Source organism: Micropterus salmoides, unplaced genomic scaffold, assembly GCF_014851395.1.
Source record: "Micropterus salmoides isolate LMB-PRFRI ecotype aquatic unplaced genomic scaffold, ASM1485139v1 Ms_hic_scaffold_8, whole genome shotgun sequence".
Classification (NCBI taxonomy): domain Eukaryota; kingdom Metazoa; phylum Chordata; class Actinopteri; order Centrarchiformes; family Centrarchidae; genus Micropterus; species Micropterus salmoides.
In genome coordinates this window covers 16,968,495-16,989,966 of record NW_024044570.1, presented here as the reverse complement: position 1 = coordinate 16,989,966, position 21,472 = coordinate 16,968,495, and the positions used below count along the sequence as shown (strand labels likewise).

General features: G+C 44.6%; 1 protein-coding gene across 9 annotated transcripts; it reads left to right on the top strand.

Annotated features, from left to right (window-relative positions):
• The first annotated feature begins 312 nt into the window (after window positions 1–312).
• On the top strand, window positions 313–19,210 carry tle3a (TLE family member 3, transcriptional corepressor a). Of its 9 annotated transcripts, none has more exons than XM_038706436.1 (22): window positions 313–740; window positions 1,260–1,412; window positions 1,971–2,071; window positions 2,266–2,329; window positions 3,731–3,775; window positions 7,910–7,972; window positions 8,229–8,333; window positions 10,020–10,049; window positions 11,691–11,895; window positions 12,316–12,323; window positions 13,811–13,933; window positions 14,256–14,306; window positions 14,401–14,553; window positions 15,018–15,150; window positions 15,264–15,436; window positions 15,570–15,643; window positions 15,725–15,974; window positions 16,452–16,699; window positions 16,805–16,952; window positions 17,074–17,224; window positions 17,468–17,544; window positions 17,831–19,210. In XM_038706436.1, the coding sequence occupies exons 2-22, from the start codon at window positions 1,389–1,391 to the stop codon at window positions 17,936–17,938; spliced, it is 2,334 nt and encodes a 777-aa protein (XP_038562364.1). In that variant the 5' UTR covers window positions 313–740; window positions 1,260–1,388; the 3' UTR covers window positions 17,939–19,210. The 9 variants fall into 9 exon arrangements, with proteins under 9 accessions (XP_038562364.1, XP_038562363.1, XP_038562362.1 ...); XM_038706435.1 differs by having other exon boundaries at window positions 314–740; window positions 10,023–10,049; window positions 15,261–15,436; XM_038706434.1 differs by having other exon boundaries at window positions 314–740; window positions 15,261–15,436.
• The last annotated feature ends 2,262 nt before the right edge of the window (window positions 19,211–21,472 follow it).

Sequence of the window (21,472 nt, the reverse complement as noted above, 5' to 3'; positions counted from 1 at the left end):
CCCCGTTCCGCTGGTGGTGGTCTCACCCAGAAATTCATCAACTTTATTTGGGCGGCAAAAAAAGTAAACACCTTAATGAAGCGCGGATGTGGAATTTGTGCTGTCTCTGTCAAATTTGGATATCATCGTCGGCACATCAATGCCTGCTGTTGTTGTACATGGTGGGACGGACGGATGATGCCTTGTGGATCCGCGGAATGATGTCATGTATCGTTGCACCCCACGTGGGGGCCGTCGCTCTCCGATAGGCAGATGTGGCCGTTTTCCTTCTGAGTAATCCGATTGGACAGATAGGCGCTTTCACGGCAGTTCAGCCCTGCTGCCTGTGTGTGGCAACCGGGGTAAGCTGGACAACTGGGGGAAATGCGAGATTGTGGAGAGTACTATGTTACGCTTTTAAAGAATCTCCAGCCTCTTCGAGTCGGAAGACAGATTTTGGAAGCAGTGCTATTTATTTTTTTCTTTCTTTTTGGGATTAACCAGCCACAAAAGGCGCACATTCCTCGGAGGTTCGCGGCTGAGAATAAAGTAGTTTAATCGAGCCCGACCGCACCAAATTTTCTCCCAACTGCTCCCCCAGTCTGACTGGGTGCGCTCCGGAGAGAGAAGGAGGATGCTTGTTGAGATCTGCGTCCACCACGCTTACATTAGGAGGGATTAAACGCATGAATTATAGCCTGCTCTGTTTTTTTCTCTCCAGAAGAACAAAAGTCGGACGGACGGTTAGGGCGCACGCACGGGTATGTATTTCCCAGAGCTGTTGGTTGCTTTTTTAGTGTTTTTGGGGGCGTACGCTCAACAGCGCACCGTTCCCGTCGCTTTCCGCGGAGTGAAACAGTAGGTGGAAGCAGCCGCTGTCGGCCGTGGCCTGCCTGTAGACGTCCTACAGCGGGGGCTTTTGGTCATTTGACTAACATCAGCCAAGATTAGAGCCACAAACGTGCGAAACAGAAGCGAGCATTTAAGTGTTACGCAGGAAAAAGTGGCGCCTTTTATTTAATCTGTGTTGTGTTTGCAACAGTTTAAATTGTAAATTGAGTATACCGAGTGTATGTCGCTGACCATTGACCGAATAAGGTCATCAAGAAGACACGAAGCGCAGGACTTGTGCTGCTTTTTTTTGACATGGCTCTAACTGCCTACAATAACTAGGACTAGTTTGGTGTTCTGAATACTTATTAGCAAACATCTTGAAGAGTAGCTATTGTTTTATTTTTTCCTTCAGTCTATAGATTAAACCGCGTCATTTTTCAACACAGGATTTTCGCGACCTCCCCTCCCCGACCCCCCACCCCTGTCTGCTGAGAACGCTGTGGCTGTGAGCACATTTCAACCATTTTGCCAAAGGACCTGAACACTGGAGAGATAAACAAAGGATACATTTCAAGATGTATCCACAAGGCCGACATCCGGTAAGAAGCGCCTCCTCTATACTTACTATAGCTTACACATTTTATCTGACAACACTGACATTGTTCCTAGGCTGTGCTGATTCCCTCTGAAATCTGTCCTACAAAGCGTTTTTCACCCTTAATGCAGCTCATCAAATTTCTATATGGTGATATTGCAATGTATGTTTGCTACACCAGAACATGCACTTAGTGGTAAATGGATGCAGATGGTTTTGCATGCTTGGAGATGTTCATTCATCCACACACTAACACATGACTCTGCTGAACATGAGGACAGGTGGTGGTTTTAAGTTTTTTATTTTTTATTTTATTTTTATTTTAAATTAGATTTCATTTTCGGTATAAGAGCCCATTCATGCTGTGGTATTAGCTTCTGGAAGTGTGAAGTAGACCCACCTATTTGGGCAGGTGATGTCTTACTTACTTCAGAGGGGATATTAGTTTAAAAGTAGTGAGAACTACTCAGCAGCATGGGACACAATGCAGGGAATGATGACTACAACTTTTTTCCCCTTCTGTGACTGGACTGATGGGATTTTTCTAAAAACCTTCTTTCAGGCTCCACATCAGCCCGGACAGCCTGGCTTCAAATTCACCGTAGCAGAGTCATGTGACAGGATTAAAGATGAATTTCAGTTCCTGCAAGCCCAGTATCACAGGTGATGATTACAAATTATATCACCAAAGTATGACAGTGTCAACATTTACAATGGTAAAGGTTGCGGCTAATATCTGGCTGTTGACATCTGCAGGAATGGGGAACAAAAAGACACTGCTGTCAATTGTCAAGTGTGTGCGTGTGTTGTTGAAGTGATAGATTCGCCTGAAATTGACACCATGTCTTCTATTTTAGTCTTAAGGTGGAGTATGACAAACTGGCCAATGAGAAGACGGAGATGCAGCGCCACTATGTCATGGTAAGATTATGTTACAATAGGGAGCAATTATGGTTCCAAATTGCAAGGCTTGTTGAAGATCAAGTTGGGGTGGAGTGAGACAGGCTATTGTGATCACCTGCATGGTGGTTATGGCGGGTTGAGTGTCAGGTACAGGCCTGTGAAACCCCCCGGGGGGGTTTTGATGTAGCTGGTTGTTACAGAGGAGCTCTTCCTGACAGGCAAGCAGTACTGGGCTGAGGCTCCATTATAGCACGCCCCTGATCTCCAAGGGCCGACTGTAGCGTTGCCCTCTGTGTGTGCTGATGTGATTATTCTCCTAGGAGACTCCACGCTCAGACATATGCATGGCCATAAATTAGGTGTGAGCTGCTGGTGAAGGGCCAGAGCAGTGTGTGGGGAAAAATGCACCACAGCAAACAAAATGGAGGACGTGAAACATGCTGCAGTTTATTTTACACTAAGTCGACCTTAGCTCCTGTCTGAGCCTAAATTATTAGCTTTTATTTTAGCAGCCTTTGTAGAAAAACATAGGTGTGTGTATGACGCAGGAATTTAGCTCAGACATGACGCAATCAAAACGTTCTCCTGTGTGGCAGTGTACTCTGTTGTCCCAGGTAAACACACCCAGGATGACTTAAACCAATACATGCAGGCTTAAGTTAAACATTCTTTTCACAGGAAAACAACATGTCAGCCTGACAGGGAGGAGGTTAGGTAAACATGTTGGGAAGTATCCCACAGCCAGCACCGGGTGTCAGGTTACGCTACGGCTCTGGGGCTCTGATCTCAGACAGAATGGCTCTCTTGTTCGAGAGTAATTTTCGAAGAAGCTAATGGACTGAATAATGCATTGGCCTCATCAAATAGACGCTGACTGGAAAGCCATTTCTGCCCTGGCTGCCACTTGTGGGCTCCACGGATTACATTTCAGCCAGACAGACTGACCTGGCTTGAAATATCAAGAGTGTTGAGCAATCGCGTTACGCTAAGTAAATAGACATCCTGGGGATCTGAGGGCTTAGGATGGTGATCAATAAATCCCTTTCTTCTCTGTGCCCACACTATAAACAACAAAATATCGATATATTGGCTATTTGCTGTCAGCTGCTCTAAGAACTCCGTTTATGTCTTTGTTTATCAGGTTTGCTCCACAGATACTGGATTGTATTTAGGTTTCAATCATAATGTTCAAAACCATTTGATGGAAAATTAGTGTAGTGATCAATTAAAATATTTGATAAATATTTGTGGTTATACACAGTAAGTTACATTGAAATCATGATTATGAATATAGAAATAAAAACAAAAGCTACATTTATAAGAAAGTACCTGTTACTTTTTATATAGTAAATGTTAGCACATTGATAATGGGACTTTTTGACTTCATTAATCATAATTAAATCTTTGCTTTCATTGCAGTATTATGAGATGTCTTATGGGCTCAACATAGAGATGCACAAACAGGTAGGTACCATCATGTTCCTCCATATTTTTCAGCTCACTGGTTTTCCACAGTGTCGGGGGGGTGCGAAACCCGGGAGGAGCCTCTCGTGAACTGAGCATTGGTAATAGGCTGTAAACAGACGGATCTACTGCACACAAATAAAGGCAATACGATTGCAAACTCGTACCACCACTTGTACAATCGACGTGACCCTAAAGCCTGGATTTGTCTCAGCCTTTTGATAAGATTAATGGTAGACTTTGGCAGGCTCGGCCTTTGACTTAATGATTAAAGGGAGAGATTGTTGATTGGTCAGTATTTCTTTTTAAGATTAACAGTAATTGCAAGAGGAGGGCAAAAGTCCTTTAGTCACTTATTGTGCTCTTATCTTTATTATAGAAGATCCTATCTTGTATTGCTCCACAGATCAATCACACTGATACTTGAAGAGATAAAGATTGTACGAATGAGTAACCCTGAGATTCCCATGCATGCGGCTCTTAAACCAGTGAGGCTGTCTCTTCTCCTGCCACAGCCTAGCTTGGTTAATGGCAGCGTTGGAGGCAATGCGGATCGGTGTGGTAGGGTGATCCATCAGTGTCTTGGCCGAGTGTCACACTGCCACATGTCTGTCAGGGCTTGGGCCGCTCTGATAGCTTCTGTCAGGCACTTATCGCCAACCAGTGGGAAAGAGGAGGGGGATGGGAGCCGGAGACAAGTCGGAGAATAGTGCTGGGGGAGGAGCAACAGCCCAGCCCTGTGTAAACAGGTTAATCGACTGATCCATTTTAGCGCCTGACTTTTATCAGGAACCTCAACAGAGCTGATGGAAGTGCTTGAATAATTCATCAGTGGGGCCCTAACCTGCTGAACGGCATGTTTGTGAGCAAACAGTGTGGGTCCCGTCCATGCAGCTCCTCCAGCTTACAGCTCAGGCAGGGGAGGAGGAGACGATGGGGAGCAGTTAACAGGCAGGGTTGGGATGGATTATTGGATGCACATAGGCATATTATTTTTCTGCCAGGAGATTTATTCCATAGTGAGGAAATCCATTCCTCTTACTGTGCCTTTTTTCATTACTGTGCAGGGACATAATTCAGATTTCAGAATGCACACACACCGGCACAGCTCAGATGGACTGATGTGGCAGGGTTATCCGATCCCTCTCTATCAGGCGTGACAGTATGTGGATGCAAACGGCTAATTTCTGCTGCATGATGTCAGCCAGTAATTACCATCATCTGGTGCTTGTTTCCAAGAGCTGCACAGGGTTTGGGGCTTGGGTGTTACTCAGGCTCAATCAGATTTGGCTGTTACCTATAGTCGTAACACAGACATGAGACCCATGGCTGCGGGAATCCTTTGCTAAGTAGCAAACTATCTGCCATAACCAGGGCCAAAACAAACTTGGTAAGCCAGCAGACATTATGCAGTGTTCATGCAAAAGAGGTGTACAGTGATTAGTTGGAGAAGCTTTGGCTTTCCAAGCTATCAATGCTCCCATGTCCCCAATCTGTCAAGCGTAACTGGGCTGGAGTGTAATAATTACAGGGTGTGAACTGTTGGGTGTCAGGTCTACTTATAGATTCAGATTTATTTTTTAAGATACTGTACATTGAAAAGGTTTTTATGTCTCGATGCTGTTGTTGTCTGAATAGGTTTATTGTTTTTAAGATCACAGTCATCCTTTTTTACTCAAGAAAATCATCCGCCTGCCTGCTGTGGCTGACGAGGTTAATCATAGTAATGACTTGTGCATTAATTTAGGCAGGCTTTTGGCCTTACTCAGATCAATATAGATAACTTCAAATGCCACTTACTTGCTTCACATTAACAAAGGCTCCGAGGCTTTGTGCAACATCTCAGTTTAGTGGAAAAATGCATAATTTTGTGGCTCAGGTGAGCCGTCAGTGAAGTACTAGTCTAATTTTCTTCCTACTAGAAAAGTCAGAAATAGGCAATGCTGTCACCTTGGACAAATTGGAGGCCCATTAAATATGACTAGTGAAGTATTGTTTGTAGATGTATCATGTGACTGGAGCCACCAGTAATTTTCCCTCTGTATTAAATACTCATCAGTGTCTCAACTCCATTTCCCCACTGCTGATAGTAACAGGCGAATACCTTTCTGCACACCATTGACAAGCCAGCCTGAGAGTGCTCTTAAAGTGGTGCTACACAGGTCCGAGTACCTGTAATTGTGTAGCAGCAGCGTAAAGCTGGCCTCAAGGGCCAAGCTGTCATCTACTTAAAGTGACAACAGCCCCATTTTTATCTGCCAGCGGAACAAAAAAAATCCTCCCAGCACTGCACTGTATCTATTTTGACAGCCATGGCCAGCTGAGTTGAAGCCTTTTCCGTGTATTTGCATGTTGTGTTGTGCGAGTGTAGAGGCTGCCAGTTGTTTAGGGCACAGTGGATCAGCCACCTCCTGACCTCTCCTATCCAGCTGTCACCATGACACTAAGCTACAGAGGAATGGATTGTTCGCTCAATGCCTTTTCACAAATCCTGTCAAATGTTCGACTGCTATTGACATGGCTTATCTCAACAAACATGGATTATGCAGGATGTGTAGCTTTTCAACAATTTCTGAGGGCGTTCTTGAGCTCTTGCTAGAGCACTTACTACATTGCATTAACACTAATGTCCATAAAATCTTTATCCATCCTTTTCATTGTTTTACTGTTTATAGGTCACATTTATTGTGTGTCAGAGGAGAATGGAGTTCACTGTCTTCCTTGTCTGCAGTAATCAAGTTATAATCATTGTTATCTTTTGGACTGTTGTACTGTTGTAACACATGCTACCATATATTTGTTTCACATTATTGCCTCTGATCCCAGGCTTGACTGTTTATCAGATATTTCATCTTCAGCATGTTGTTTGTCCTGCTGGCTTGCTCGGCTAAGTGGCTATCCATGTTGCAGCTTGGGTCAGCAGGTCTCGTTCTGTTGGACATTACTGTCCAATCTCTCTGGCTCTGCTCAGAGGTAATACGTCTGGCTGCCAAAACTGCCTGGCATTTCTGCCATGTGTAATAAATAAGCTGGCGGTCTGCAAAGTACATGGTGTGTGCTGCTCCAAATGAAAAATCGGAGAAAATCCTTGTGATGTGTTTGTGTTCCGCAGTGGCCTTGGGTTGAACTGCAGCTCATAAATTTCATAGATGATGTAGCTTTGGCACTGTTATTTTTCTGCTCCCAGTGCAAAGCTTGAACCTGAGAGTCTCGTCTCCCATCCCGGAAGACGAAGGAGGCAGAACAAGCTGGCTGTGCAGTGTTTTTACAGGGGAGCGGGGTGTATCGCAGCTCCTCTCTTTGCTCTTTTTATCTACCATTAATTTGCTATGTTCATGTGATCGACAGGCTGAAAATTCAATTTAATGACCTGCCTCCAAGCACGTAATATGATTTTAAAGCCTGTTACGGTCAAGCAGAGGTGCCATTTGCATAATGATCCCAGCAAGATAGGGCTGCAGCCGTTGCCATGGCAGTTGGTAGACAAGCAGAAGAATGGAGGCAAGGCTCTGTGGATGGTTGGGAGGGTGGTGGACCGGGCAGCTGATTGCAGTGAGAAATGGCCGGGGCTTCTGTCTTGGAAAGGCAGAGCTCCAGCACAACGCACTCTTAATGTTTACAGGCTGGTATTTTCTTCTAATGGTATTGATCAATTGAGGTGCGTCACCCTTGAGGTCATTATGGTTTGTAATCTTTGCTCAAACAGCAGTTATAACCCTTAATGTAAATTGCCTACACTGTCACATGTAAGTAAACAGCGCAGTCTGGTTAGAGGGCCTCATTTCCTAGGGTGTGGTATAACTCTGAGGTTAACTACAGGACAACACAGTTGCAGATGAAGAGAAGAAGGGCAGAGTGAGAAAGGATCCTCTCAACACAGCAGCACTTTGCCTGCTCATATCCGTTTAGCATGGAGTGCACTCTCAGCACAGCTGTGCTCCATCCCCCTGGGCTCTCCTAATGTTTTAAATATTTCAAATGTCAATATCACGCTGTTTAGAGGATGTTGAGTCAAGCAGTTCTGATTGCCGCAGTAATTGACTTAATCGGTGTAAACATTAAAGGCGGGGTTATATGAAGTCATTGTCTGTTTCATACTTTACCATCTCATTTTGCTCCTTTTTTGTTTTTCAGACGGAGATTGCCAAACGACTCAATGCAATTTTAGCTCAAATTATGCCTTTCCTGTCACAAGAGGTGAGTTTTGAATGTGGCTCTCAAACAGTTTAGTACTAAAATAAAGTCACTTACTGTTGCCTGTATTCTAAAGATAGGACTTCAAAAAATGTTCAGGTTAAGCAATTTTGAATAATTGTGTGTAGCATTTGCCCTGACTTTTTTAAAATTGCAGCAGCACTATGAAAATTATGTGTGAAATTGACAGATAAGTGAGTGTGGGTGTCTGATAGATGTTGGCATGCCCAAATCATCTTTTGTCAATGTCTTCCCACAGCACCAACAGCAGGTTGCTCAGGCAGTGGAGCGGGCTAAGCAGGTGACTATGACTGAGCTGAATGCTATCATCGGGGTACGTGGACTTCCCAATCTGCCTCTCACCGTGTGTATAACCCCTTTTATTCCTTTATTTGACCTGCACGTAAGATGATCACTAGCTGTACATAGTACTTTTCCATGTCTTCTTCATGAAAGTAGTCTGAACTGTTAAGTGAATAGAGTGTGGTACACCATCCAGTAAAGTTATAGTGAAAATTTGTTTCTTATTGAATCAAATGTGTTCATATATTCTTATCCAATTTAGCATGATATTCTTCACTAATATATTCACAATATATGTACACAACAAGTTTAGCTCTCAAGAGTTGCTCTGTTGCTCCTGCTTTGGTCTCATGGCATCTTAACTGCCTTGTTGTGTGTTTATAAATGCGAGCCTGATAGCTCTTGAGATTCCCTGCGCAGCCTGTATTGCTTTAATTGGCTAAGGTTTTAACGAGGAGCCTCATCCCTCACTGCTGACCTGGATAGCTGGGGGAATTAAAAGGCTGAGGGTGAGCAGAGCACAGCCAGCGCTTCAAGCTAGCTAAGACAGTACAGACAGCAGTCAGCCATCACAGCCCTGCAACGCAGCTCTCTTTGCTCACCACAGCACTAAGCAGTAATGTATGGTGTTCATCACGGCTTCAAAACACCATCTGCTCCTCATTGATAAGCTACACTCACCCTGCCCAACTAAACAGAAGTGATTGGTGACACCCTTGATACAAAGCTTGGCTATCGGTGATCTCATTACTACAGTTGAGTCTTTAGCATGCATAAGAGGCTGGCCCAAAAGGCTGACTTGATGGCACATATTGGAATTCAATGAATGCCTCCCTGGTGACGTTTGTTCCAGGATAATTGCCCCCTAGAATTGGTCTGAGTAGATGTCTTAGTAGTAGGTGATAGAGAGCTTTTGTTTTTTTTTATCTTTTGGACTGAAGCAGATGTTTTATTATACTTTTGTCAAAGCAGAGCAGCTGCAAGCAGCAGTTGTCCCAAAGATAAATCAGATTTGATTTGTGGGTCCTTCTTGTGATTTTCACTTTTGGAACGATATAATACTGTAATATTTCTGTACTTTTGAATTTGTAGCTGTGTTCCTTTCACTGTGGCTCTTGGTTGGTCTTTGGCTATAATTTAAAAGGATTTATAAAATATTGGTCGAGGCCATTCATGATTTTAGTATATGGTACTATTTGGCACCCTGCCTGTTTTATGAAACAGTCAGGCGTCCACCCAAGTCACGCTGGTTGCCCATGTCAGAGGAGGTGGAAATGTAGCTACTGTATGTTTTACGAATACCTTCCCTATTAGTTATTCATTGAGGAGAAGCTCTGTAGGCATGCCAAAATCCTCATGCATATTGTAAAGCAAGGTGGGGTGAAAGCATGCCAGGCAGACAGGCAGCATCCAGGAGTCAGCCGCATGCCTTATTGATAGGACTGAGGGCCATTAATAGGATGCAACTAGGGCAGCTGCTTGCGTTGAGGTGAACAGGTGGTGCTTCCTGCTTGATTAGAAAACACACAAGCATATTGAACTCAGCCAAAGAGTAGTTCAGATAAGCCCATGTTTCTCCCAGTAAGTGGTCACCTGGATAAACCCACACAACGGCTTTATTATAAAATGGTGTTAGAGTAAAAAAGATGTCCTTTTTTCTGTAACACCGTCATTTTCAGTATATAATAATGGAGAGAGGACATCTAGAGCAGCTGTAGCCCTGACCGTTTTCTGTCCTCCTTTTCAGCAGCAGCAAGCTGCCTACCCCGCTCTCATGGTCAGTGGCATCTACAAATATCTGAATTTGCTTTTCTGTTGTTAATGCACTTGGTGTGTGCACACATCTGGGCTACTAGATGTGTAGCTATACCGTAATATATACAACATTTTCTGAATTTTGCCTGTGTGTGTAAATTGCTGATGTGTGTGTGTTTTTTTTTTTTTTTTTTTCTATAGCTAGACTCAGGCTGACAAAATAAAGGGCAAAGAGTAGGTCTTTATCTTGGAATATTAAATTAGATGAAATAGGCCAGACCCTTTTCTTTATTTATTATTGTCTTCATTTATGGCCCTCTAATGAGGGCTCTTGCTGATCAACCATGCATATTACCCATCAGTGCCTCATTAAACACAATGAGCAAGGATAGCTCTCCCCTGCCAATGAACTGGCTCCTTAATTTCCCTCATGGACACAATATTATAGCACGCTCGCTCTCTCTTGTTCTCTTCCAGTCTGGTCTTCTCTACCTACTGGGCAGATACAGCAGAGGTCAATAAGACCCTCCAGATATGATTTTTAAGGACATATTTTAGTAGTATGTGCCCTTTTGTAAGACATGTGACTGAATATCTGTTTTAAAAAGAGATAAGAACTTGAAAGTTGCTACTGAGTTAATGTATTTGAACTGTGGCCAGTTTACCACATTGTTCTATGTGTTGTACCTCCTCCTTCATCATTTCAAAGTGCCTAATATTCCTGAAATGGCCATAAATTGTCACTGATTGAAGTCCATCTTGTAAAAGAGAGGAGGTGCATGCTGTAACAGCAGCTGAATTATTCAGCTGGCTCGTAGACGGGTAATAAATTGCTGATGTTTTTATTGGTGTCTCAGCTAAGTATTATTTAACCTTGCTTTAAACTGCTTACTTCCATGCTGAGTGCCTTTTAACTCCCATCCATTTCCCTGTGCCTTTCAAATATTGATAGTGAATATTGGAGGGTTGACTGAGTGCCAGCATGGGACCCCTGGTCCTGGCTCTCTGTGCAGCCTTCCAGACGTACACACAAACACACACTCAAATACTGAGAGTGAGAGGAAAGCATCTGGCACTTAGTGTTCCCTTAGTCTCTTAGTTTGGGTGTGCAAATGATTCATGTTCTGTTAATCTAGGAACGTGAATATGAGAGGAGTGCATAGATGACGGTTGTGTTTTTGAAGGGTTTAAAAAGCAGGTAGTTGTTTAGCCCACAGGCTGACAGATTCCTACACAGCTTCATGTTCCTTAAGAGGATTGCTCAGCTTACTGATGACATAGGAGTTCTGTGGTGCTACAGTATGAAATGGGCTAGTTTATCTGATGTGAAATGATTTCCTCTGCGGTTGAATCAAACTTTGCTTTGCTGCTTGTCGTTGAGTGTTTCAAGCACTGCATCTCATGCACTAGATGTGTTGAGCAGCTGATCGTTAGTCATAACATCTACTCTCCCCAGCACAGATCTAGGGCTTACGCCACCTTGGTCTGGTATGGAAACACAGTGGGGGGGTGGGTTGCTGTCTGATCCTGGCAGTAATAGATGTGTGAATGTGCTAATATCATCCTGGGTTTAACTGATCAGCCTCATGTTTAGTGTGTGGTTTCTCCTTGCCTATTCCCTCCGACCCACTCGGTGTCTGTCTGTCTCCCTGTCTACTTACAGCAGCAGCAGCTCCAGGCACAGCACCTCTCCCATGCTGCTCACGGGCCTCCGGTCCAGCTGCCTCCTCACCCCTCAGGCCTGCAGCCGCCTGGCATCCCCCCTGTAACAGGCTCCGGATCAGGGCTACTGGCACTAGGTGCCCTGGGCAGCCAAGCCCACCTCCCAGTGAAGGATGAGAAGAATCACCATGATCTCGAACACAGAGGTGAGGAGTTAATCTCAGGCATGTTGCTGTGCAATTGGGCATTAGCTGCTTAAACAGTTGATTTAGAAGAATTGAAATGTATATTATTTTAACATTATTGCATAGTTGTTAAACACGGAAAAACCAATTTAGTGCAGAGCGCTTCTCACTCTATAGCAGAATCATAAGGCCCTTAGGTGAGGAGCACATCCTGTCTGTTCACATTCTGTCTGGGTAATGAGCTGGTACATTCCCAGCCCATGACTGCATAAGCTATTCAACAGCTCCAACACACGGTGATAAGAGGGGCCTTGTGCCCTGCAGTTGATTCTCACACGTTCAGCCAGAAGCGTCTGTTATATGCTAACTGACTTGTTTTTTCTCTTTGCTCCACTTGGTTTCTTCATCACCTCGGCTGGCATTGTGATGTCTGCGATACAGAAAACACGGTGAGTGTCCAAACCCACAACTATTTTTGTTGCAGGGCTTGTTGGTTTCGTAATTCATCACATTTTCATCTCCACTGCAAAAGTCAAGTAAAGATTCCTGTTAACTGCATGCTACCACTGATTTCATGCACCGTTGTAATCTGTTTTCAATAAAATGATTAATTGGAAATGAGGTTTGGAATATAAGTCCTGCGTTGTAATCCAGAAGGGAAATGACTGGTATCATGCTGGAGAGATTAGAAGCCTTGTAATTTCATCACAATTAAAGAAAGACTTGGACTTCCCCTTCTTAAAGGATTTATTTGATCCCTTCTACTGTCTCCCTTGTTTACCAGCCTCACTCATTGTCATCCTTGGCATGTGATGAATATTTATGAACACAAATGGAGAATTGTTTTGTTTTGTTTTTCTTCACCCCGTCTGGCTGGACCTGCTAAAGCGTTTTATTTGAATGGCTGCGATCTCTGATGGCTTGTGATGGGCCTGTGAGATTGTGTTTCTGCAGGCTAGGCCAGCTGAATGGGTGCAGTCATGTCTGAAGAAATGGAACTCCTGGGGCGATTAGCAGGCCTGTTTTTGTTTCTGTGCTCTTGTCCCAGGTCATCTGATAGCAGAGTGGTGACTTTGGTTAATGAGTCACGCTAAGCATCTCTTTAAAGGTCAGCCATTATGCAGACAGTGGCCCTTTGCCCAGACTGCTAGTCCATTGGCCATTGTTCACTTCTCTGGGCTGCCACTGATTTAGTCCATGTTGTTGCTTTGGTCTTCAGTGGAAGGGACAGAGAACTTGGCAGTTTACAGGCAAATGGCAAACTCCTGTGAATGCTGCTGGACACCTGCCTAGTTCCTCCCATTCTGTTGTGTGGAGTGAGCTGTCCCAGCTTGTGTGGGCAGGCAGGCTCCATGAAGAAGCACCAGTCAGTCCCACGCTGCCGTGCCCACTGGCAGGATATAGATTCTCTTTCTTTATCAGAGCTCAAAGCCTGAGCTGACATGGTGCCCAAGCGCGCTGCGGCAATCAATGCCCACAACATACAGTTTCTCGCTCTCTTTTTCTCTCTCTCTCCTCCCCTCACTCTCGCGCGCTTAGCCTGACTGGCTCCAGAGAAAAGGCCCTCTGTTCAGCCACAACACACTGCTCATGTCCCTGTGAGGCTGTTTGTTGTCCAGTTATGAGGAGGAGGGAGCCCAGCTCGGAAAACAAGCCCTCCTCCTTTCAGTTCAGATAACGGCCCATTCTGTTGTTTGGCCAGGGACAGGCTTGTGTGTGAGATTGGACTTGGCTGGTGTCAGGGTACTGCTTTGAGCTGGCCTACAGCTGCATTTTAAGAGTCTGCGGCATCCATAGTTGTGTGAATGGGGCATTTCTAGTGTTTGGATTGGCACAGTGTGTTCCCTGTGAATTTGTAACTGATGAATGACTCACTGCTCTCTTTTACAATAGAAGATGAAATGGTAATAAAGTATGTTTGGTTTTCTCTTTGCAGAATAACTCGGTATCCCCATCAGAAAGCTTACGCACAGCCAGTGAGAAGCACCGGAGCTCCTCTGACTACAGTTTGGACTCTAAGAAACGCAAAGTGGAGGAAAAGGACAGCATGAGTAGATATGTAAGTCTTAAAAGAAATTGCTGGACATTTGGGGAAATATACGCATATTCACTTTTTTGCTGAGAGTAAGGTCACTGCCATTAAATATGAAGCTACAGCCAGGAGTTGGTTTGCTTAGCCTAGCATAAAGACTAGAAACTGGAGGCAACAGCTAGCCTGGTTCAAAAAACAGGTTAAAAGGTTAAAAAACAGCACCTCTAAAGCTCATAAAATAACCCATGATGGATAGATATAGGCCCTCCTGTGGTCAGAGACATATTTCAAAGGTTTCACTCAATTTTCTTTTGGTAAAGGTGACTAATTTGCCAAATATCTTTTTCAGGACAGTGATGGAGAGAAAAGTGATGACCTGGTGGTAGATGTGTCTAATGAGGTGAGCAGTGCAGCTTGTAATTGTAAATGGCATATTGACATACTGAGACAAAGCTATTACATAAACGTCAAAATCTATTGCTGTGTTTCTCCAGGACCCTGCCACACCGCGGGCAAGTCCAGCCCACTCGCCACCGGAAAATGGCATCGATAAGCCTCGCCCTCCAAAGAAGGACACACCCAACAGCCCTGCATCAGTGGCATCCTCCGGAAGCAACCCATCCTCCAAGGCCAAGGAGCTCAGTCATGTAAGACACAGAGAGTTACGAACAAACTAGGACAGAAAGGGTTTAAATGAGAATTGCAGAGAGAGCAAAGGGATATGTGCAAATAAATCTGGGACGTTTTCTGCAGTGGATTAGGAATGGCTGTCGGTGCTTTAAGTGCATGACTAAACGTTAGGGATAATATTGTCCCGCATCAGGATCAGTCAGGTCTTCTCTGTTAATAGCTCAATGTATTTAACTATTCCAGGATTTTCCTTCTGCCTCACTAAAAGATTAAAGCCAAAGCAGTAAGGGGATAAAAACGGCCCCATCTCCATTGTGGCCATAATAGGTTTTAGAATAAATAGCAGTTTATGGCTCTGCAGGACTATGAGGGTTGTCAGAATTAGATTGGATTAAGTTCAGTTTGCTCTCAAAATTGTCAGTCTGCACAGTGCCTACTTTCCGGGATTGTGAATGAGCTTGCTGTCTCGTTCCCTCGACAGAATGACAAATCCTCCACGCCTGGCCTCAAGTCCAACACACCCACCCCTCGCAACGATGCCCCCACCCCTGGCACAAGCTCCACTCCCGGGCTCAGACCCATCCTGGGCAAGCCACCAGGCATGGAGGCTCTTGGTTGGTACCACTCTCCTTCCTCTCTAGCAACTGAGATAATCTCTTTCCATCCCCTTCCCAATGTACTGTTATGTCACATACCGATATCCTTCTCTTGTTTTTGTCCATAGCAGCCCCAGCTTTGCGTACCCCTCTGTCCATCGCAGGCTCCTACCCTACCCCCTTTGCCATGATGGGCCATCATGAAATGAATGGAGGCCTGACTAGTCCTGGTGTGTATGCTGGTCTGCACATCTCCCCTCAGATGAGTGCTGCAGCAGCTGCTGCCTATGGACGCTCCCCCATGGTAACACTGTGTCCTGTCCTTTATGTAGCTGTATTTGGGATCACCCAAAAGCACTCCACATAGTTAAAAGAATAGTTGACATTTTACAGTAACAGATCTGTTATTGAAAGGTATCCATCTTGTCATTTTTCAGGGGTTTGATCCTCACACCCACATGAGAGCTCCAGGCCTTCCAGCCAGCCTCACATCCATTTCTGGTGGCAAGCCGTAAGTGTCTCATCAAATGTGTTTTACATTTTTAAACAGTAGTGACATAAACCACTAACACGTGTCGGCCTGTTCCATCAGAGCTTACTCCTTCCACGTTAGTGCAGATGGTCAGATGCAGCCGGTGCCCTTCCCGCCCGACGCCCTGATCGGCCCTGGTATTCCACGCCACGCCCGGCAGATCAACACATTAAGCCACGGCGAGGTGGTGTGCGCTGTTACTATTAGCAACCCCACACGTCATGTCTACACTGGTGGCAAAGGCTGTGTCAAGATCTGGGACATCAGCCAACCTGGCAGCAAGAGCCCCGTGTCCCAACTGGATTGTCTGGTGAGTGAAGGGTGAATCAGTAGTGGTCTTCCTCATCAACAACTTTTTTTTTGTGTTCAGTTGTTTCATTACATTACATTACCAATGGGATAATCCTTTGTGATACATGAAGACTAAAACAGGCACACGTCCCACTGACGGTTGGACACAAAAGCAGCTTATGCTTTTACTCAGTGTTTGTGTAAAGTAGAAGAAAGTACTTTTGGCCACAGCTAAAGAAGAAAAAGATAAACATAAACAACCTTGTCAGATAAATTATAGTTGGCTTGGAATGTGACCATCACTGAATAAAATAAATACATGTAAATGTAACAAGCTGAAAACGTGTCCACTCACACAATATAACCGTGTATGTTTGAGAATACCCTTAGTTTGGCGAATATGATGGAAGGATTTTCATCCCACCGACTTGTTCCTAAAGCTCTCTCTAGCTCGACTGCTCTGAACATGTATTGATTAGCTTTGTCTGTGCAACAGAACAGGGATAACTACATCCGCTCCTGTAAGCTACTGCCTGATGGCCGCACATTGATTGTTGGAGGCGAGGCTAGCACATTGACCATCTGGGATCTGGCCTCTCAAACACCCCGCATCAAGGCTGAGCTCACCTCCTCAGCCCCGGCATGCTACGCCTTGGCCATCAGCCCCGATGCCAAAGTCTGCTTCTCCTGCTGCAGTGATGGAAACATTGCCGTTTGGGACCTGCACAACCAGACTCTTGTTAGGTTGGAAGAAAAACACTTATTCACACTGTGTGGGTTTTGGGTTGTCAGTCATTTTAAAAGGAGATTGTCAATAAATGTTTGTATGCCTTCTGACTTTGATTGTAGGCAGTTCCAGGGTCACACGGATGGTGCTAGCTGTATTGACATATCCCATGATGGCACTAAGCTGTGGACAGGCGGTCTTGACAACACTGTTCGCTCCTGGGATCTGAGGGAGGGTCGACAATTGCAGCAACATGACTTCACTTCACAGGTACAACCCAGCAACGTGAAAGAGAGGGATAACATCCACACACATCCACAGATTTACTGCGGAGGGCAGTTTCCTTATAGCCCCACAACTGTCAGTAATTACTGTTCTATCCCGTTTCCAGATCTTCTCCTTGGGCTACTGTCCGACTGGAGAGTGGCTTGCTGTGGGTATGGAGAGCAGCAACGTGGAGGTGCTCCACCACTCAAAGCCTGACAAGTATCAGCTCCACCTGCACGAGAGCTGTGTCCTCTCCCTTAAGTTCGCCTACTGTGGTATGAACACACACACACACACACACACATAAAACAAAGGAGAGATAATGCTGACTGTACTTAACTGCAAATGGGCCTTAACTTGTCCTATTTTATTTTGAGCTAAAACTACAGTGCCCTTGTTACAGTCTGAATGCCTATTGTGTTTTCAAGGTTACAGACCTGATGACTCTTTCCTTGTAGGTATTTTCCCACCACTTATCTGTCCAAGGAGACCTGATTGTACTGTTGTTTTCTTTGCAGGTAAATGGTTCGTAAGCACTGGGAAGGACAATCTGTTGAATGCTTGGAGGACTCCTTATGGCGCCAGCATATTCCAGGTATGCAGATCAATACACTCTTGTCTGCAGCCAGTCCAAAAGTATGCACAGTTGTCTCTCAGAGGAAGGGCACAGCGACCGCTGTCTGACAGGACTCTCCTATCAGTGAAAACTGAACCTGAATTATTGACCTGACAAAAAAGTCTTTTTGAGGGGTATCAGGCCAGCGCTTAATGTCATTTCAATCTAATCTTGCCCTGTAGTCCGCTAATCTTCTCCACTTAACTTCAGATGTAGTTTAGAACGTTAACTGCCTCCACGACTAAAATGTTTTTATCTTTTTCAGTCCAAGGAATCCTCATCTGTCCTGAGCTGCGACATCTCGACAGACGACAAGTACATTGTGACAGGCTCTGGTGACAAGAAGGCCACTGTATATGAAGTGATCTACTAGGAAAGACTGCTTTGGATCGGAGCATGCTCATGCTCAGGAACCATAGACTCTTCTTCCATCTACCTTCCCTCACACAGACAGCATGGATGTTGCCTGCAGCCCCAGGGTGGATGGGCTGGAAGTTTGGCAGTGCCAGACTGAAATGGACATTGGTGCTGTTGTGGCCCTGGATGCTGTGACCTTTTGGCTCTGCCCTTCTTCACTCATACAGCTAACACTTGTACAGCAAGTGCAGTTCCCCAAGGCACTAAGAAGAAAATAATGTCTTGCTGTTTTTCTGTTTGTTGGATATTTGTTTTTTTATTCGTCCTTTTTAATGTGGAGATAAAGTTCCATGACACAACTAGAAGCGGCGCTTCGCTCTGGAGCTTCTCCTTGGAGGTCCTGTGAAAAGTGTACATAATGGAGTAATAAAAGGCCTTTTATAGATTTATATTTTGGTGTCCAGTTACACTTGTGATGGTTCTTTCTTGTTCTCTCCGTGATTTTCTGTCCCCTCTGGGGATGGAAATTAGATTAGGACTTTGTAAGAGGATATTCTATTTCAGTTTTTTCCCTCCTCTACTTTTTTTCATGTTCGCTGTCCAGAATGACCTTTTCGGAAATCTAATTTGGATTTTTTTTTTCCTCCTTGACGACGGCATATTTTTTTTCTTCGCTGTTTGCTGTAACAGACATTTGTCCTATGGATTTTAGCAGTGGAGAATTCTGGAAAGGCCCCTTTTTTAAATTTTTTTTTATTTTTATTTTTTTTGTTAGATGAATATGGAGAAAATCATGGTTTCCAGTTACATCTACCCTTTGGCCCCGGTCAACAGAAATTCAACTTTGAAATGAAGACCTATGCTGAACATTGGCTGCTTTCAAGGACATTAAAATGGATAATTAAAATGGATAGTTGTCAACTGGAGGACTGACAGGATATATGGAGAAGCAGCTGTGACTTCAGTTCAGTCTGTTGACTCGACAATTGTATGAATCTTCATTTCTCCACTCAGCAAAATTTAGTCATCAGTCTAAGAGTTAATAATTGCCTCTCTTGTTTGACTCTCTATGACTGACATGCAAGACTTGCAAGGTTACTCATAAAGGAGGCGGACGAAGCCATTACCATTTTTGACATTTTGGGTATGCACTGTACTTCTCATTTACAGGAATGGTCTCTGCATAAACACAAGTTAGACTGTGTAGCATACACGTTTCATCATCCCTAAGGATTGTACAGTTGGCAGTTGTTGATAAATCAATAAACTGTTTTTCTATAAAATATCATCTTGACTGAATTTCTATAGTGCTGGTGCCTTGATACTGTTGCACAGTTTAAAGGAACAGTTTGAATTTTGGGAAATGCGTTTATTTGGTTTTCTCAGAGTTGGATGAGAAAATTGATCTCTCACACTCTCTCTCTCTCACTCTCACCCAGATCATGTATGGTAAATGTGAAGCTAATTAGCTAAGCATAAAGATTGAAAACAGGGTGAAATAGCTAGCTTTATCTGTCTGAAAGTAACAAAGTACTAAAGCTTAGCAATTTCCTGAAAACTCTGCTAGTTGCAGACTGTGTTGCCTTTTGGACAGAGGCATGCCCCGGTTTCCACTCTTTATGCTATGATAGGTAGATAGGTGCTAGATGTTGCATTTACCATAAGTGAGTCATGGAAGTAGTTTCAATCTTCTCATTTAACTCTGCAACAAAACCAATAAGGCTTTGTGCTGTTGCCAGCAGTGGGAAAGGGAGTGTAAACCAGCTAGACCAGCGACTGTTGTTGACAGCACCAGTGTTCATTGCCCTGTGTGCTGTTAGTAAGGGTGCTCCCTTGCTCTGTTCTGCATCTACAGTACATACAGACTTACTTGCAGGCTCTCCTCCTCCCACAGTAAATGACTCCAAATAGGAGTTGACAACTGTCTTAGGAGAATCACAGACATGAGTGGAAGACATTCTGGGTGCTGTTAAGAGAGGCTGCTGGTACCTCTGGCAATGGCTTGAACTCTTTCAAAGTCATAGTGTACTATAACCAGCTGTCTTCACTGTCGGCTACCACCTTTTTCAGTGTTGTATCCATGTATGGTGGCAGCACTGAAACCACACAGCCACCTCTAGTGATACTAGAAGGCAGAGTTTTTATGCAGTGCCTATTCAGAAATATGACGCAAACACTGCTCTTGAGTTCTCTTGAGTGGTCTTTTGGTAGTTGAGTACTTTTGGGCAGGATGAGGTGAATGGCCTGGTCCTTCCACTCCAGAGCAAGGCTCTTCTAGGACTCTGAGCGTGAAGCTGTAAGCCCTTCATATGGCTGCCTCTTCAGAGATGTTGTTGTTAGATTATAAAAGCAGGGCCGGATGCTTTCAGCATGGAGCCAGCCGCCATGCTCCGCTCTCACGGGCTCATTTGTTAAAAGCTATAGTCTTTCTCACTGAAGTGTGTACTTCCTGTGTGCATTTGGAGCTTAAGCTCTCTGCTCAAGTAGAATTTTCTTCCTCACTTAATCAAACAGTGGAATATCTGCAGATGAAAGGTTGTACTGCCTATTGCTGGACACTGAGGGGGTCATTGTCTCGCCTTCTGCCGATCTACCTCTCAATGGAGGGCTTTCAGCAGGTTCTCATGTGAAAGCCCGTGCTGCCTTGTTCTATTTAGAGGAGGGCTACAGTGCAGAAACTAGAGAGGCTTGAGTGTTTTACAGCAGCTCTAAACATAAGAACATAGTCCAATTCTTTACTTCTGCTTAGATTGTTACACTCAAAAGACCCAACAGAAAATCAAGGGGGGGTTGTAATGCCAATATGTGGGCTTGCACATGCAAACCACTGTGTGAATGTTTTTTTTCTTGTTTTAGTTGCCAGGCAGTCCACCAGAATTCTGGCTGGTTCTTTTGGCAGGCATTCTGTTTCCCGCCCTCCCCCATCCATCACACAGAGAATCAGGGTATTTCTTTTTTTTTTTCCAACAGAGAGGGACTGGCACTGTGCTGAAATGCAGAATAATAATCCCCTAATCACCTGAGTATTGCCAGTCCTAGGTTTTATCTGCTATGGATGTGAAAGCCCCCAGTGCCTAGTGATTACAGCATTTGATCTGGGTAATAATGTCTTCACTGTTGCCCTGCTTAGGGCCCGAAGGCAGTGCAGCTCTAATCCACAGTGCATTCTAGTGGAATCGTATTACACAAAGACCACCGGGGTTCTCCTCTAGAGGGGAGGGGGGGGTTAAAGGAGGCGGTTACCATGGAAACAAGCTTCTCTCGGTGCATCTCTCTCTCTGTCAGAGACACATGCGCACACACATAGCACACACACACACACTCTCCTGGGAGAGATAAGCAAAGGACATGTTCTATGTTTACTTTCCATGGGCCCTCCAATCCCTGAGCAGGCTGAGCCCTGATAACACGAGTTCCTGTACAGCCACCGACCACCGAGAGCAGATAAGCACCCCAGCAGAGCAGAGCAGTCATCACCCTCCAACCAGGATGAACAAACCTGGGAGACCCGGATTCATTTGGATTAGGCTGGATTGCTGCTGCTGCCGCC

Coding starts and splice junctions, on each gene's coding strand:
- tle3a (XM_038706434.1), top strand. CDS start 1,389: ATGTATCCACAAGGCCGACATCCG. Junction 16,953..17,073: donor AACATGACTTCACTTCACAG/GTACAACCCAGC, acceptor TCCCGTTTCCAG/ATCTTCTCCTTGGGCTACTG. Junction 17,545..17,830: donor ATGGCGCCAGCATATTCCAG/GTATGCAGATCA, acceptor TATCTTTTTCAG/TCCAAGGAATCCTCATCTGT.